Raw genomic sequence first — 11,641 nt, 5'->3', positions numbered from 1 at the left:
ATACGATCCTCTTCTAAAGCTGAATCTTACCTCAGAGCAGGGAATATTCTCCTAAGCAATATGAGTTTTGTATTTCAGAGGTAAAGGCAAGTAAGACACCTTATTTGCCATTTCTGCAGTATTGACTTGTCCCTCCTAATTATGGGCCCCTCTTTCACCAGGAAGGGCCGTGAAAGTGGTGGCAGCTGGAAAACCATTGTGGAAGTCAGTATTTCCGAACAGCCACAGGATGGCAGCATCTCTTCATGCTAGTGCAGGAGAAACTTCCCCCTATCCAGGTGGCCTCTGTGGAAATACCTTTTTTGGGTTAACCAGAGTCTGTGCTACAGTTTTAGGAACTGGGACCGCTCAGATAATGCACTTTGTTTACCTTCAGGAACTGGCTGTTCTGGTTTCAAGGCTCAGGCTGGTTGGGGTAGTCCCATAAAAATTTCACATGCCCTTATTACCCTTGTTTTGCTGCGATACCCAGCCATGTAATGGCGATGCCGCAGGGCCAAAACAGATTCTCAAAACCTCTGCCTTGCCCTGAGATCACTTACATTTTATAGCCAGTGAGGTTCGCAACGTGCCCAGGGGCAGAATTTGAATCCCAGAAGGAATCTCTCTGCCTTGGCATCACTGTGTTGATGGAGACTGTCCCATTGCTGGGCCTCAGGAGCCAGGACCTATCTGGGGTGCAGCACAGCCAGTGGTTGCTGTGGAACACCCCAGAGAAATGCTGCTGCAGGGGGAGAGGTGGTGGATACTTCACCTGCCTCCCCACTGTCCCAGAAGGAGGGGGGAGAGGGCTTGCCTCTGCCCAAAGATGTTGCACTCTGAATGGTGTAATTTGCAGAGAAGAGAGGAGAGTGTTATTGCACGGGGCAGTTGCTTGGAAAGAAGCAATGTTACTTCTGGCCACTGCTCTAGGCTTTGTTGGCTGAATAAATAGAGGAATAGTCAGTGAAGATCACATTCTCCCCTCTTAGTGGGGTTGCAGGGGCATGCAGGGGCAACTTTTGAATCCCCGTCAATCCCTGGACTGCTACAGGGTGCTCAACTTGAACTCAACCCCTGCCTGTTTCTAACCTAAGACCCAGGAACCTCCCCTCTGCAGCCCATGCTACCCAAGAATGCGTAGCCCTGAATACAGTGTGCAGGGCTGCCGTCTGGAGAGATGCAAGGTGTGCAATGCATGTTCCTTCCCCCCAAAACCGTGTCTCTGCCACTTCTAGCTGCTTGTTGCCGCAGTCCTGCACACCTCTTACGACCAGCCTCCCCCAGAGCCTCAGCTCTGCACGCAAGGCGCAGCTTGGTGCATGGTCCCGGTTAAAGGCACATTTATTTTTGTCCTCATGGAGGGAGAGGTCAGTGGTGCACGATTAGGAAAGGATCTGCTCAGCAGAGGTGCACGCCTGGTCCTGTGACGTGCCCAACAGACAGCCGCGAGAAGCTGCAGACACCTTGAAATACTTGTCTGATCAAAACCAACTGTGGTTAAACAGTCTGCACTGCTGACACTCTGCAAGGAAAAAAACCCTGTGCAGCCCACCTGTCGCAGTGCACAAACATTCCTGCTCCTTTCTGCCTTTGAGAGAACGGCTTGACCGTGTTCATTAACAAGTCGAGGCCATTAAACTCGATTAAGCTAAGCTGTTTCTTTAAGAAAACATCTCTCCAAGCTGCACAGCTGGCAGCAGGCAGAGGCTGCACAGCCTCTGCCTGCTGAGCTCTCCCAGTGTCTTATCTAGGGCCAGGATGCAGATACAAGAAAGATTTCCCCAGGAAAATAAACACATGACTGAGAGCTAGAAATGTGGTATTTGTTTGCAGTTTGAGAGTCATTTATTTTTGGTTTAAAAAAAAAAATTGCAAAAAATATTATTTTTTTCCCCCACTTTTGCAAGGTCTGTTCATGAAAACAAAAGGTTGATACTGAAATGCAGTTGTGGGGAGGCAGTTCAGAGGCGTCTGGAGAGCAGGGACCCATGCAGCAGAATTTCTGTACCATGCATCTCCTGCCACCTTGTTAGTGTGGGTGCTGCAGGGTTGCTGCTGCCTGTCTGATGGGTGACAGGTCCTGGTGCACCTCAGGCTGTTGCTGCTCTTTTGCTTTTGTCGCAAGAAACAGCTGATTCAGTGCATGGTTTGACTGAAACAGCAGTCCTTGAGCAAGTAAACCCCATGCTTTATGGGGTGCAGAGGCTCAGATCATCCACTGGTTGGATGGATCAGGGCAGGATGGTACTCTAGTCCCTCCCTGTCCGGCCCGGGGGTGGTGTGAATGATGATTTTGGGAAGCTCTTGAAATTCAGACCTGGCTCTGAACTCCCAAAAACCTAGATTGGAGATGTTGTGTCTGACCCAACACAGACATTTTCTTAACAGTTCTCTGGTTCTTGTAGGAATCAGTTGCTCTCGCCTGAAATGTTACTCGCTAACCCTTCTGGAGAAGGACCTCCTTGCTGGGAGCCAGCCACGCAAAGCCCATCAGCTCCACACCAGGTAGGCTGTACTCTGCCATAGCTGGCTGTCTCCATGCCCCTGCTTGCTCCGGTAAGCCTCTGGCCTCCCATGGTGCTTCCCTCCACTCCAATTTTTTTTTTTTTAATTCCTCCAGGCAACACCACCCTTCCTCTGAGGCTGTTGGTACCTCTGAATCGCAGCAGGAACACCTGCATGGGCAGCTTTCCTGCCCACAGGAGGAGACTGCTTTGCCCACCTGGTGAGGGCGGAGGCAGGAGGACTGGGAAAAGTACCTGGGTAGGGGAAAGGAGGGAAGGAAGAAGGAATAATACAAGTGTAGCACTGGTTCTCCAGGGTCCCAGCTGGACTGGGGCTTTGGGACAGAGCCCAGAGTTATTCCTGCATGTTTCTTTCTAGGATTAGGTGTGGCAAATACTAATTCTTTTTTATAGCATTGTATGTTGCTTCCTGTTTTGGAGGAGAAGGAACTCACTTATTTCAGTGCTAGCAAAGCAAGCTGGAAAATAAGGCACATATGGGGTCAATTGAAAGGGCTGTGTGAGGAGAAGCCTGGTCTCCCGGCCGTTACGAGCACAGCTGCATGCAGCCAAACCCCGTGATGTGATGTTAACATCGCCGCCCTGTCCGAGTCGGACAAAACAGGCTGCGCTGGGACTGGGTGGCACAAGTGGCCGCTTCTAACCGGTGGCTTTGCCCCCCTGCTGGTGTGCGCTCTGGGAGCTGGGGGAAGGCGCCATCGCCCTCGCCTGTGTTGGAAGTGGTCATGTCCAGCAGTTCTGTCCAGGCTTGCCCATGTGGATTTGGCTGCTTGTCCCCCAGATGTCTGGCTCTGGCTGGCAGCTCCAGACTGCTCCAGAAGCTTAAGAAGTGGAAGAAAGTGGGAGGAAAACATCCAGTGTAAAGACACAGGGTAAAAAAACAGATGTCATGGGGCTTCTCTTCACACGCGTGCATCCCTTGCTGGCAGAACAAGCTGGCGGAGACAGAGCCTGGAGGGGAAAAGAGCAGGGGACAGCAGAGACCCCCAGCTCTTCAGGAGGTAGGCTGGGCATGCAGATGTAGGAGGAGCAGAGCTTCAAACCCAGAGCAGAGGTGAGCACTGTGTGTGGTCTCATTAACTGCTGTGCCCAGACAAGCCACTGCACGTCCAAGGGAGATGAGGATGGAGAGGGATGCAGGGTCCAGCTGTATGATGCATCCCTGGGTAAGGGATGACTGTGGGCATGAACATTAACCCCCTCTGCTCCTACAGCACATCCCAAATCCCAGAGCCAGCTGGCTGGACAGCCATACAGAAGCAATCTGTGTGGCCTACAGAGCTGCCTGCGTGGCATCAGCTGTCGGCGGCGTGTGCTTATGCGTCTGCACATGCACAAAGGCTGCAGGGCAAAGGGACGGCTGAGCATGCTGGGAAAGCGTGTCTGCTGCTTCAACACTGCTTAGGGGTGCCTAGCCCTGCGACAGAGGCGCTTTGGTCCTGCTCTTCTTTAGTAGTCATTCAATAAATAACTCTAATGCCCATAGCTAAGCCTTTACACAGCCTCAGCTTGTGTTTCTTCTCTTGCAGTAGTGTGGTGGGCTCTCTAAAGGCAAGTCTGTATAAAACAGTCTTTCAAGGAAGATTTTTTATAAGTGTTGGTGCAAAAGGGCCAGTCTTGCAGCCTCCTCCCTGCCTCTTGGCTGGGTGGCAACGCATCCTTCTGCTTTGCTGCTTTAAGATGGTGGGTTGACGTCTCTAAGGTTGTGCTAAGGGCACCCATCTTCAGATGCTCTCAGTTGCCTTCTGTTTGGTGGCCCAGAAGATGGCATATCTTTGAGCTGTGGGGTAACTCTATGCTTTGCTTTTTTTGCACCTCCAACATGAGCTGGGTTTGGACGGAGCCTCAACAGTCAAGTTGTGCCATCTCCGCGGCAGGACAAGCGAATGAGGCATGCCGGTGCTTACTTTAAATGCGGCCATCTATGTTTGTGCAGGGTGAGTGTTCCAGCAGCTCGGTGTTTGTGTGCATGTGGGTCCCGTGCACTCTTATCCATGCAACAGCGCGTGTGCTTGCACACAAGTGCAGAGGGAGAGCCTCATGCCCAGTCGCTGCATGGCAGCCCGGTGCGTGGGTGTTATGCTTTGGTGGGAGGTACATGCGGCCCGGTGGCAGGTCATCCTCATGTGCTCAGCAGGGCATGTGTCCATGTGCACACCTGTCCTTTGCAGGGGTTTCTGCCATTGGGCACGCTGTCATGGTGGGGGAGAAGGGACTTGCATAAACCTGTGCCAAACTGCCTTGCTCTGTGCTGGCACCTCAACGTGCTAGCTCAGCCTCTTTGGAAAGTCACCATAAAGTGGCAGCAGCCTTGGCATCTCCTCACCTCCCGCAGTGCACAGCTGAAAGGAGTGGTGGCATCCCCAAGGGGAGGGCCTGAAACCCTCCTGTCTGCTAGATGGGCAAGGAGGGTCTCTTGTCCAGCAAGAGCAGCTTGGGTTGAGCAGAGATCCACAGGTCCTCTTCATCCTTCTTCTTCTTCTTCTTTTTCTTCTTGTTCCTCTCCGCGTGCATCTGCCCGTTGCTGCTGGTGCCACCTTTCTTCCTGCTTTCTCCCACCTGGCTGCAGAAGCAGCAGTGGCAGCAAATGAAAATGAATGCAATGATGACAACAAAGGGCAGACCCATTAGCACGGCCAGGCACACGGTGTTGAAGACACCTTCCTCATGCTTGGTACGGATGAGCTCCAAGATAGAATTAAAGAAAGAGCTGATCTTCTGCTCCATGTTGGCTCCTGGGCAGACTGACTGTGCTCCTCCCTCTACTTGAAGGCCCCCTGGGGTATGTTCAGCTCCTGTAAGCAGCTAGTGGTCTCCACAAGTGCCTTTGGATGGTGCCTGCAGAGATGGGAAACCACACAGATCAGGTGCCTGCTCCCTCAGCAACTTTCTCCATTGAGCTGCCAGCACAGGCAAAGCCTCAGCAGGGTGAGAGGTCTGCTGCCTTGGAGGGGTCTGGGGTCACGGGGGCTGGGCCATGCTGCCACTCATGTCCCTTTGGGTGTTCCCATCTGAGAAACACAGCCTCCCAACCTCTCCTGGGGTTCATTGTTGGCGGTGGGGATGGGCGAGGAGGGCTTTGGGCATCCTTACTTATCTTGGCATGTGGTGGAGCACAAATCCCGTCCCCCTGAACATACACCTCAACCCTTGCTTCCTGTCTAGGTAGGGACTTGCCTGGTCCAGGCAAGGGACCACTGCAGAGAGCAGTACTGCTGCCATTGGAGCTGGGAGTCAACACGTCACAGGCCCCTCCTTACCCCTGACCTACACTGCGATGGGGTGTCTGGTTTGGACAGACCATTTCTCATGGTTTGTGCCTGTGCCAGGCACCACGCTGGGGTCCGGTCCTGTTGCTCTGGCACCTGGGGCACAGCTGAGAGGTTTGGATGGGGGCTGTGCTTAAACCACCTGGATTTTTCATGGGGACTATGGTCAGTGGGACTTCCAGGCTGTGGTCAGGCACCTATGGCTGCCTTGATGCACCTGGGGCTGGCCACAAAGGCAGCGGTGGGTGAGGACAAGGGTTGGCTGGGGACGGAGAAGCCTCTGCTGTGCCTCACCTGGGCATTGCTCCAAGGGTTGGGTAGGGCTGAGAAGCATTTCTGCAGCCTGACGTAAGGTTTTCCTCTCCCTCGGGGAGGGAGAGGTGCTGCTGAGTGGCAGGCAGGGCTCCCGGGGAAGCCCTCCTGCAGGGGCAGGAAGCTGCTGCCTCTGCTTTTTTCTCCTCTCTTAGGGCCAGGCAAAGCTCCTGGGGTTTTGAGTAGGGCAGGGGGCTTTGTGCCATGACTTTGCAGTTTTGATTCAACACTGGGGTCACCACATTATGGACTGTGCAGATAAAGAGCTGGCAGGAGCTATATCAGGCTCTAATACCATGTTTCACTGTATTGTACATCAGTGTCTTTGCCAGCCTTTGGGATTCATGTCACACAGCCTCTTGAGGGAATATCAAAATCCCCATGTGCACAGGAGGGGAAACTGAGGCACCGTAAAAGGAAAGCCAACACTTCCATGTAACATAAGAGGTACAGCCTGAACTCCAAAGGTTTCACAGAGGGGTTGCTCCACCTACCCCCGTGACCACCAACTTGTCAGCTTTCCCTCTGGCAGGTCTTGCAGAGCCCAGGTGTCTCTAGGGAGGAACGGGAAGGGGACCCAGGCTGGTTTCGGTTAAAGGCTCCATGTCTGGAGCACTACCATTCCTTGCTTTGAATCGCATTTATTGCTGTTGAGGCACCTGCTAAGGGATGCTCTCTTGTACCGAGCTTTTTGGGATGCTCCAGTTCACCCAGCTGGCATGCCACTGCGCATCTCCCACCTCGCTTTGCAATCACACCCTACCTCCTAAACAACAGCAAAGCTGCCCGCCTCACCCAAAAAAAGAAACCATGAGTCCCACCCAACCCTAACCATAGCCCTCGTGCTGCTGCCCAGGCGGAAGCTGGCGGCTCCTAAGGGAAAACCTGCTTTCGGAAGCACTGTCCTGGGACCTACAATGCTGTACAGCGTTTTCTTTCACCAGCCACCCCTGACCACTGGCTTTTGTACCTGATTGCCAGGACCCCAAGAGCCCAATCCTTCAGTGTTGATGCTGAGGTCTCAATCTGGGACTTCCCAAGTGCTCAGATCCTATGTAAAGAAAAGGTTTATCCTCCCTTTTCCCCGCAGAAACAGACTGAGCGCTATGAATTTATTGTTTCGATCTGCATGGGAACGTAGCGGAGCTGGCCGCAATTAGCTGGTGCTTTCTCTTTTGAACATATGCATGGAAATGTGATGAAAACGGACACATGAATTTCTGCAGGTGCCTTTCTGAAAAACTCTCATTTGAGATTAACCAAATGAAACACAGCGCTCTGCGAGGTGGTTTGGGCTTTGGCTAAATGAAAGCAGTTGTTGCTCAAGTTTTATTGCTGGGGTTTTGTTTAGTCTACTGCACCTTCCAGTTTATGCTTGCTAGAAGGGGAATTAAACAATAAAAAAAAATACGGTGGGTTTTTGTTAAGAGGTAGACAAGCAGGCATGCACCCAGGAGGGAGGGATGGTGCTGGAAGAGGCAGAAGAGCCTTTTCAACCCCATCTCTGCTGCCGAGCAGCTTCCTGGCCTCAGGAAACCAGCTGCTCCCTGCATTTCCTCATTTCCCTACCTGGCAGAGGATGGTGATATCACCGCTGTCCCCAACTGAGAAATCATGGGCTACCAAGGAAGGCTCGGAGGCTGCAATGCCATCCGTCCCCTTCCTAACCCCTGCCTGGAGCCCGCGGTGAGTGTTACAGATCTGCTTTTGCTCACAGGGGCGAAAAGGAAGGGTGCTCTGGGTGCCGGTCTCTGCTATCTGCTGCCCACAGGCATTACAAGCAAAAGGCATGAGGGGAAGAGTTGAGAATCACTTCTTCAAACTGCTCCCTGTCCCAGCCTTCATCTTCACTCAGGCCTGTTTTTAAGACAGCTGTAATAAACTGCAACACAAATAAACAGAGCGGCTTTTCCTCGGCCTGAATCATCTGTGTGAAGCAGGTTTGCCATTTATCCATAAATATTCTGACAGCTCATTATCCAGGCAGAAATACTGGACGACTATGATACACTTCACTCCAAAAAAAAGAAGTAAAAAAAAAAACCAAACCAACCCCCAAAACAACAACCGCCTTAATTTCAGACAAAACAGGATGTACAATTTTATTCCTGTGCTGAGCTGCTTTATATTTATTGCCTCTAAACTTCTGAGGAGGGCTGGAACTTCCTTTTAAACTTGTAATTCATTGTTTGCATAGAAAAAAAAAAAAAAAAAAGGAAAGCCCAAAATAAAAAAAAAAGGCAGAGCCCTTTGAAACGTTTCCACTTTAAAGGGCAGCTGAACGCGCTGCAGAGGCCTTTGCTGCCTAGCTGCTTCTTCCTGGGAAGTACCCAGCCAGGGATGGACGGCAGCAGGCCAAGCATCCCTTGCAAGTAGATGGCAGAGGTACCTGCCACCACCCTGAGCAAGCAGCACTGAGATCCCAGGGCCACCTTTCAGCGTGGCTGTGCAGCTGGTGTTCAAATGCCTTTTCTTTTCGGGTGCGTGCATCGCCCTTTGTTTTGTAGATGAAGGGATGTCTGTGCACCAAAGAAAGGGGTTCTTCAGTTTAATTAAAAAAAAAAAAAATAAGGGGGGGGGGGGGGTGGGAGGGGAGAGCAGAAAAAGCGGTGCCTCTTCAGCCGCAACTCCAAGGGCAGAGGGGTTACCCAAGGCCTCTCATAGCCAGTTGAAAGCCCGCGTGAGCAGCAAGGAGCTGCATTTAGGAAAAATCCATGCTGCTGCTCAATTTGGAGTGACAGCAACATGTCCCCTTCGAGGGGGAACAAATGGGGAGAGCTGTGCCAGAGTCCACTGTGGGTATGAACCGGACGCCCCGTGCACATGGAGCTGCAGCTGGGATGTCGGCTGGTTTTTTTTGGATCAAGGTACGGGCCCAAAAAATGGGGCCAGGGAGGCACTGGGAGACAGGGCAGCATCTCGGGGAGGGATGCTAAATGCCCTGCTAAATGAGCTCTTTGTTTTTGGGTAGCCAGTGCTGGCAGCAAGTCAGGGGAAAGCTGACATGGTAACTTGCTCGGGAAACCCTGTGACCAGGGATGTATGGCAGCTCTGCATGGTTGGGTTTCCGTGGCTTGTGTAACTTTTAATCAAAATCGGGCATCCAACATGAGGTTCTTTAATCCACGTTGGCTCTGAAGTAGCTTTTTTTTTCAAGGGTGGGGAGCATCTGCTACTCCTCCCAAATTTACAGGCAGCCGTGGGTGGAAAACAAGCTCCTTTTGAGGGCCAGCATGGGATGGCACCACAAACTATCAGCGTGCATGGCTCGTCTGGCTGAGCTGGAGGGGTAGAGGCTGCCAGCCTGAGCATGGGGAAATCAAAACAAAGGGGTTGCCTTGGCAATGCTGGCTTGCCCACATCCTGTGCGCTGCAAAGCAACCACAGTGGCTGGGGATGGAGGTAGAGTTTGCAGAAAAGTTGCAGTTGGCTGGAAACAGGGGGCAAAGGGCTGGAAACTGCTACGCAGGGTCACCATGGCAGAGGGGAGAGAGCTGGAGACGTTTTAGGACCTGATTTTGCAAGTCCTTTAGACTCAACCCTCAACAGGCTCCCATGTCTGCGTGAAGTCTCCTCCAGCCTAACAAAGCTCAACCCGCTCCTCTTGGCTGACACGCAGACCGGCTCAGGTGCCTCTCCCTGCATCCATATTGAGAGCAAGGGTAGCTCCAGAGGACAACCAACCTACAGCCCATGGCCTGTGGGGTTTGGCCCCCAGTACTTCTAGGTTATTTGAACTCCCCCACGCTTGGCGTCCAGCTGCAACTCAAGACTTGCAGGGATGACACGAAAGCATCTGACCTGCAGCCACCCCCATTTCCTTACTGCAGATGAGACCTTGCTTCTGGTGAGATCTCACCTCATGCAGTAGATGCCAAGTGGGGCAAAGCAGGAGTCACAATATTAAACTCGACCATTTCCTTCTGTTACTGGCTTTATATCAGCTTTATACCCACTTTACATTGGCAGTGATAGCTATGAGTCAGACTAGGAGAGGCTTCGCTCTCAGAGCCTGCAAGCTTTCTGGTAAGAGCTGGCAGAGACACAGCTACACACACACACGAGTGACATCTATTTTCCTGCTTGCACCTGCAGACTTAAAGGAAAACTGGATGAAACCTGACACTGAGGGTGAACATTTTCCTTAGCTGGAATTGCACTTTTTTGGAAATGGTGAATAGTAAGAGTTTTGCCACTAGTCTCCCAGAATTTGCAGCAGGCTCCAGAGACCTCCCTCAAATGTTAAAAAAAAAAAAAAAAAAAGAAAAAAAAAAAACCACACAAAACAAACACAAAAAAGCCACCACCCAGCAAACAAAACCAACTTCGTCTTATTCCCACCGCCATCAAACCTCCCAGCCAGAAGCAGCACATAGATGCTTTCATCCCCTAAAGGGGAAAACTACTTGGAAAACTACCGATAGGATAGTTGGATAAGAGGGTTAAAGTGAAACGATTTGGCAAGCTGCTGGCTGGAGCCCACGCTGTGATCGCCGTCTGCACACGCGCGGCTGCCGCCGGCGCCGGGATGGGTGCAACCAACTCCCGGCCAGAACATAAAGTTTTGCCTTCAGAAATGTGGCACTGCTGCCATCCCGGACAGCAGCGGGAGCTGCTCTGGGATACCTCGGTCTCCTCCGTGGCACGGCACAGGCAACGCTGCCCCCCCCCGATTCCAAGGCTGGCCAGCAGCCCCCACCCAGCCCTTCCTGGGGTGGATCGCAGACATTTTTGGTTGCAGGAGGACCAGGGGGCCAGCCCGGCGGTTCTCCAGGGGAGAAAGTAACAGCAAAATTTGTTGGTTGCAGCCTTACCTCTAGCTTTTGCAACGGGAAACCCCTGGTGCTGGGCAGGCCGCCTTCTGACAAACGTCCCCTGAGAGCTGGTTGCTCTTCACCGCCATTTCTCAAGTTGCCACTGTCCCCACCCGGCTCTGCCAGCATCTGCCCCACAGGCTGTGCCACCATCCACTCCCCAAACCCCATCCCCAGTGCCAATCTCGCCGCGGCAGGGCTGCTGCCCACCCGGAAGGGTACGGGGAAGCAGATGCTGTGGCCTTAAAGAAAGAAAAAGGGGACAAGCCTCGGGTTTGGGTAACACAAAGTCAAGGATAACACCATCCCGGCTGGCGATGCCCGGCAGCTGCGGGGAGCGACTCCTCCCGGGACCCTCCTCCCGAGGACGACACCACCCCCCTACCCCGACCCCGCCGGCCGACCTACCTCCGCGCTCCCGGCCCCTCGCCTCGTCCTACCCGCCCGCCCCGGCAAAGGCTGCCGGCGGCCGGAAGAAATGGGACGCCCCGTCCTGCCTGCCTCCGCCCCCGGCCCGTCCCCGCCGCCCTCCCTGCCCCACCTGGGGCTCCCCGCGGAGCCTCGGCACCCTGTTTCCCACCACCTTACACAATCCCAAAACTGTGCGGGGGGGGGGGGACAAAGGCGGCATCTCCGTGCTGCGGAGTCCGCGGGCACTGCCGGTTCCGGGCACTCAGGAAGGGCTGGCGAAGTTGGGAGTTGTTTAGTCTAGGAAGGAGGCGCGGAGGGAGGTACCAAA

The 11,641-nt window shown here is 53.1% G+C and overlaps 1 protein-coding gene across 2 annotated transcripts; it reads right to left on the bottom strand.

Moving 5' to 3' along the window:
* Positions 1-1,816: 1,816 nt before the first annotated feature.
* KIAA0040 (KIAA0040 ortholog) lies at positions 1,817-11,370 on the bottom strand. Of its 2 annotated transcripts, none has more exons than XM_063344933.1 (2): positions 11,311-11,370; positions 1,817-5,345 (listed from the first exon to the last, which is right to left on the bottom strand). In XM_063344933.1, exon 2 carries the CDS (start codon positions 5,232-5,234, stop codon positions 4,902-4,904), a length of 333 nt encoding a protein of 110 aa, XP_063201003.1. In that variant the 5' UTR covers positions 5,235-5,345; positions 11,311-11,370; the 3' UTR covers positions 1,817-4,901. The 2 variants fall into 2 exon arrangements, with proteins under 2 accessions (XP_063201003.1, XP_063201002.1); XM_063344932.1 differs by lacking the exon at positions 11,311-11,370 and adding an exon at positions 10,903-11,051.
* Positions 11,371-11,641: the final 271 nt, after the last annotated feature.

The sequence above is a fragment of the Chroicocephalus ridibundus genome, chromosome 8 (genome assembly GCF_963924245.1).
Source record: "Chroicocephalus ridibundus chromosome 8, bChrRid1.1, whole genome shotgun sequence".
Classification (NCBI taxonomy): Eukaryota; Metazoa; Chordata; class Aves; order Charadriiformes; family Laridae; genus Chroicocephalus; species Chroicocephalus ridibundus.
This window is presented reverse-complemented; position numbering and strand designations above follow the sequence as displayed.

Bases quoted from the DNA above. Each gene is read 5' to 3' on its own strand.
- KIAA0040 (XM_063344933.1), bottom strand. From the start codon at position 5,234: ATGGAGCAGAAGATCAGCTCTTTCTTTAATTCTATCTTGGAGCTCATC.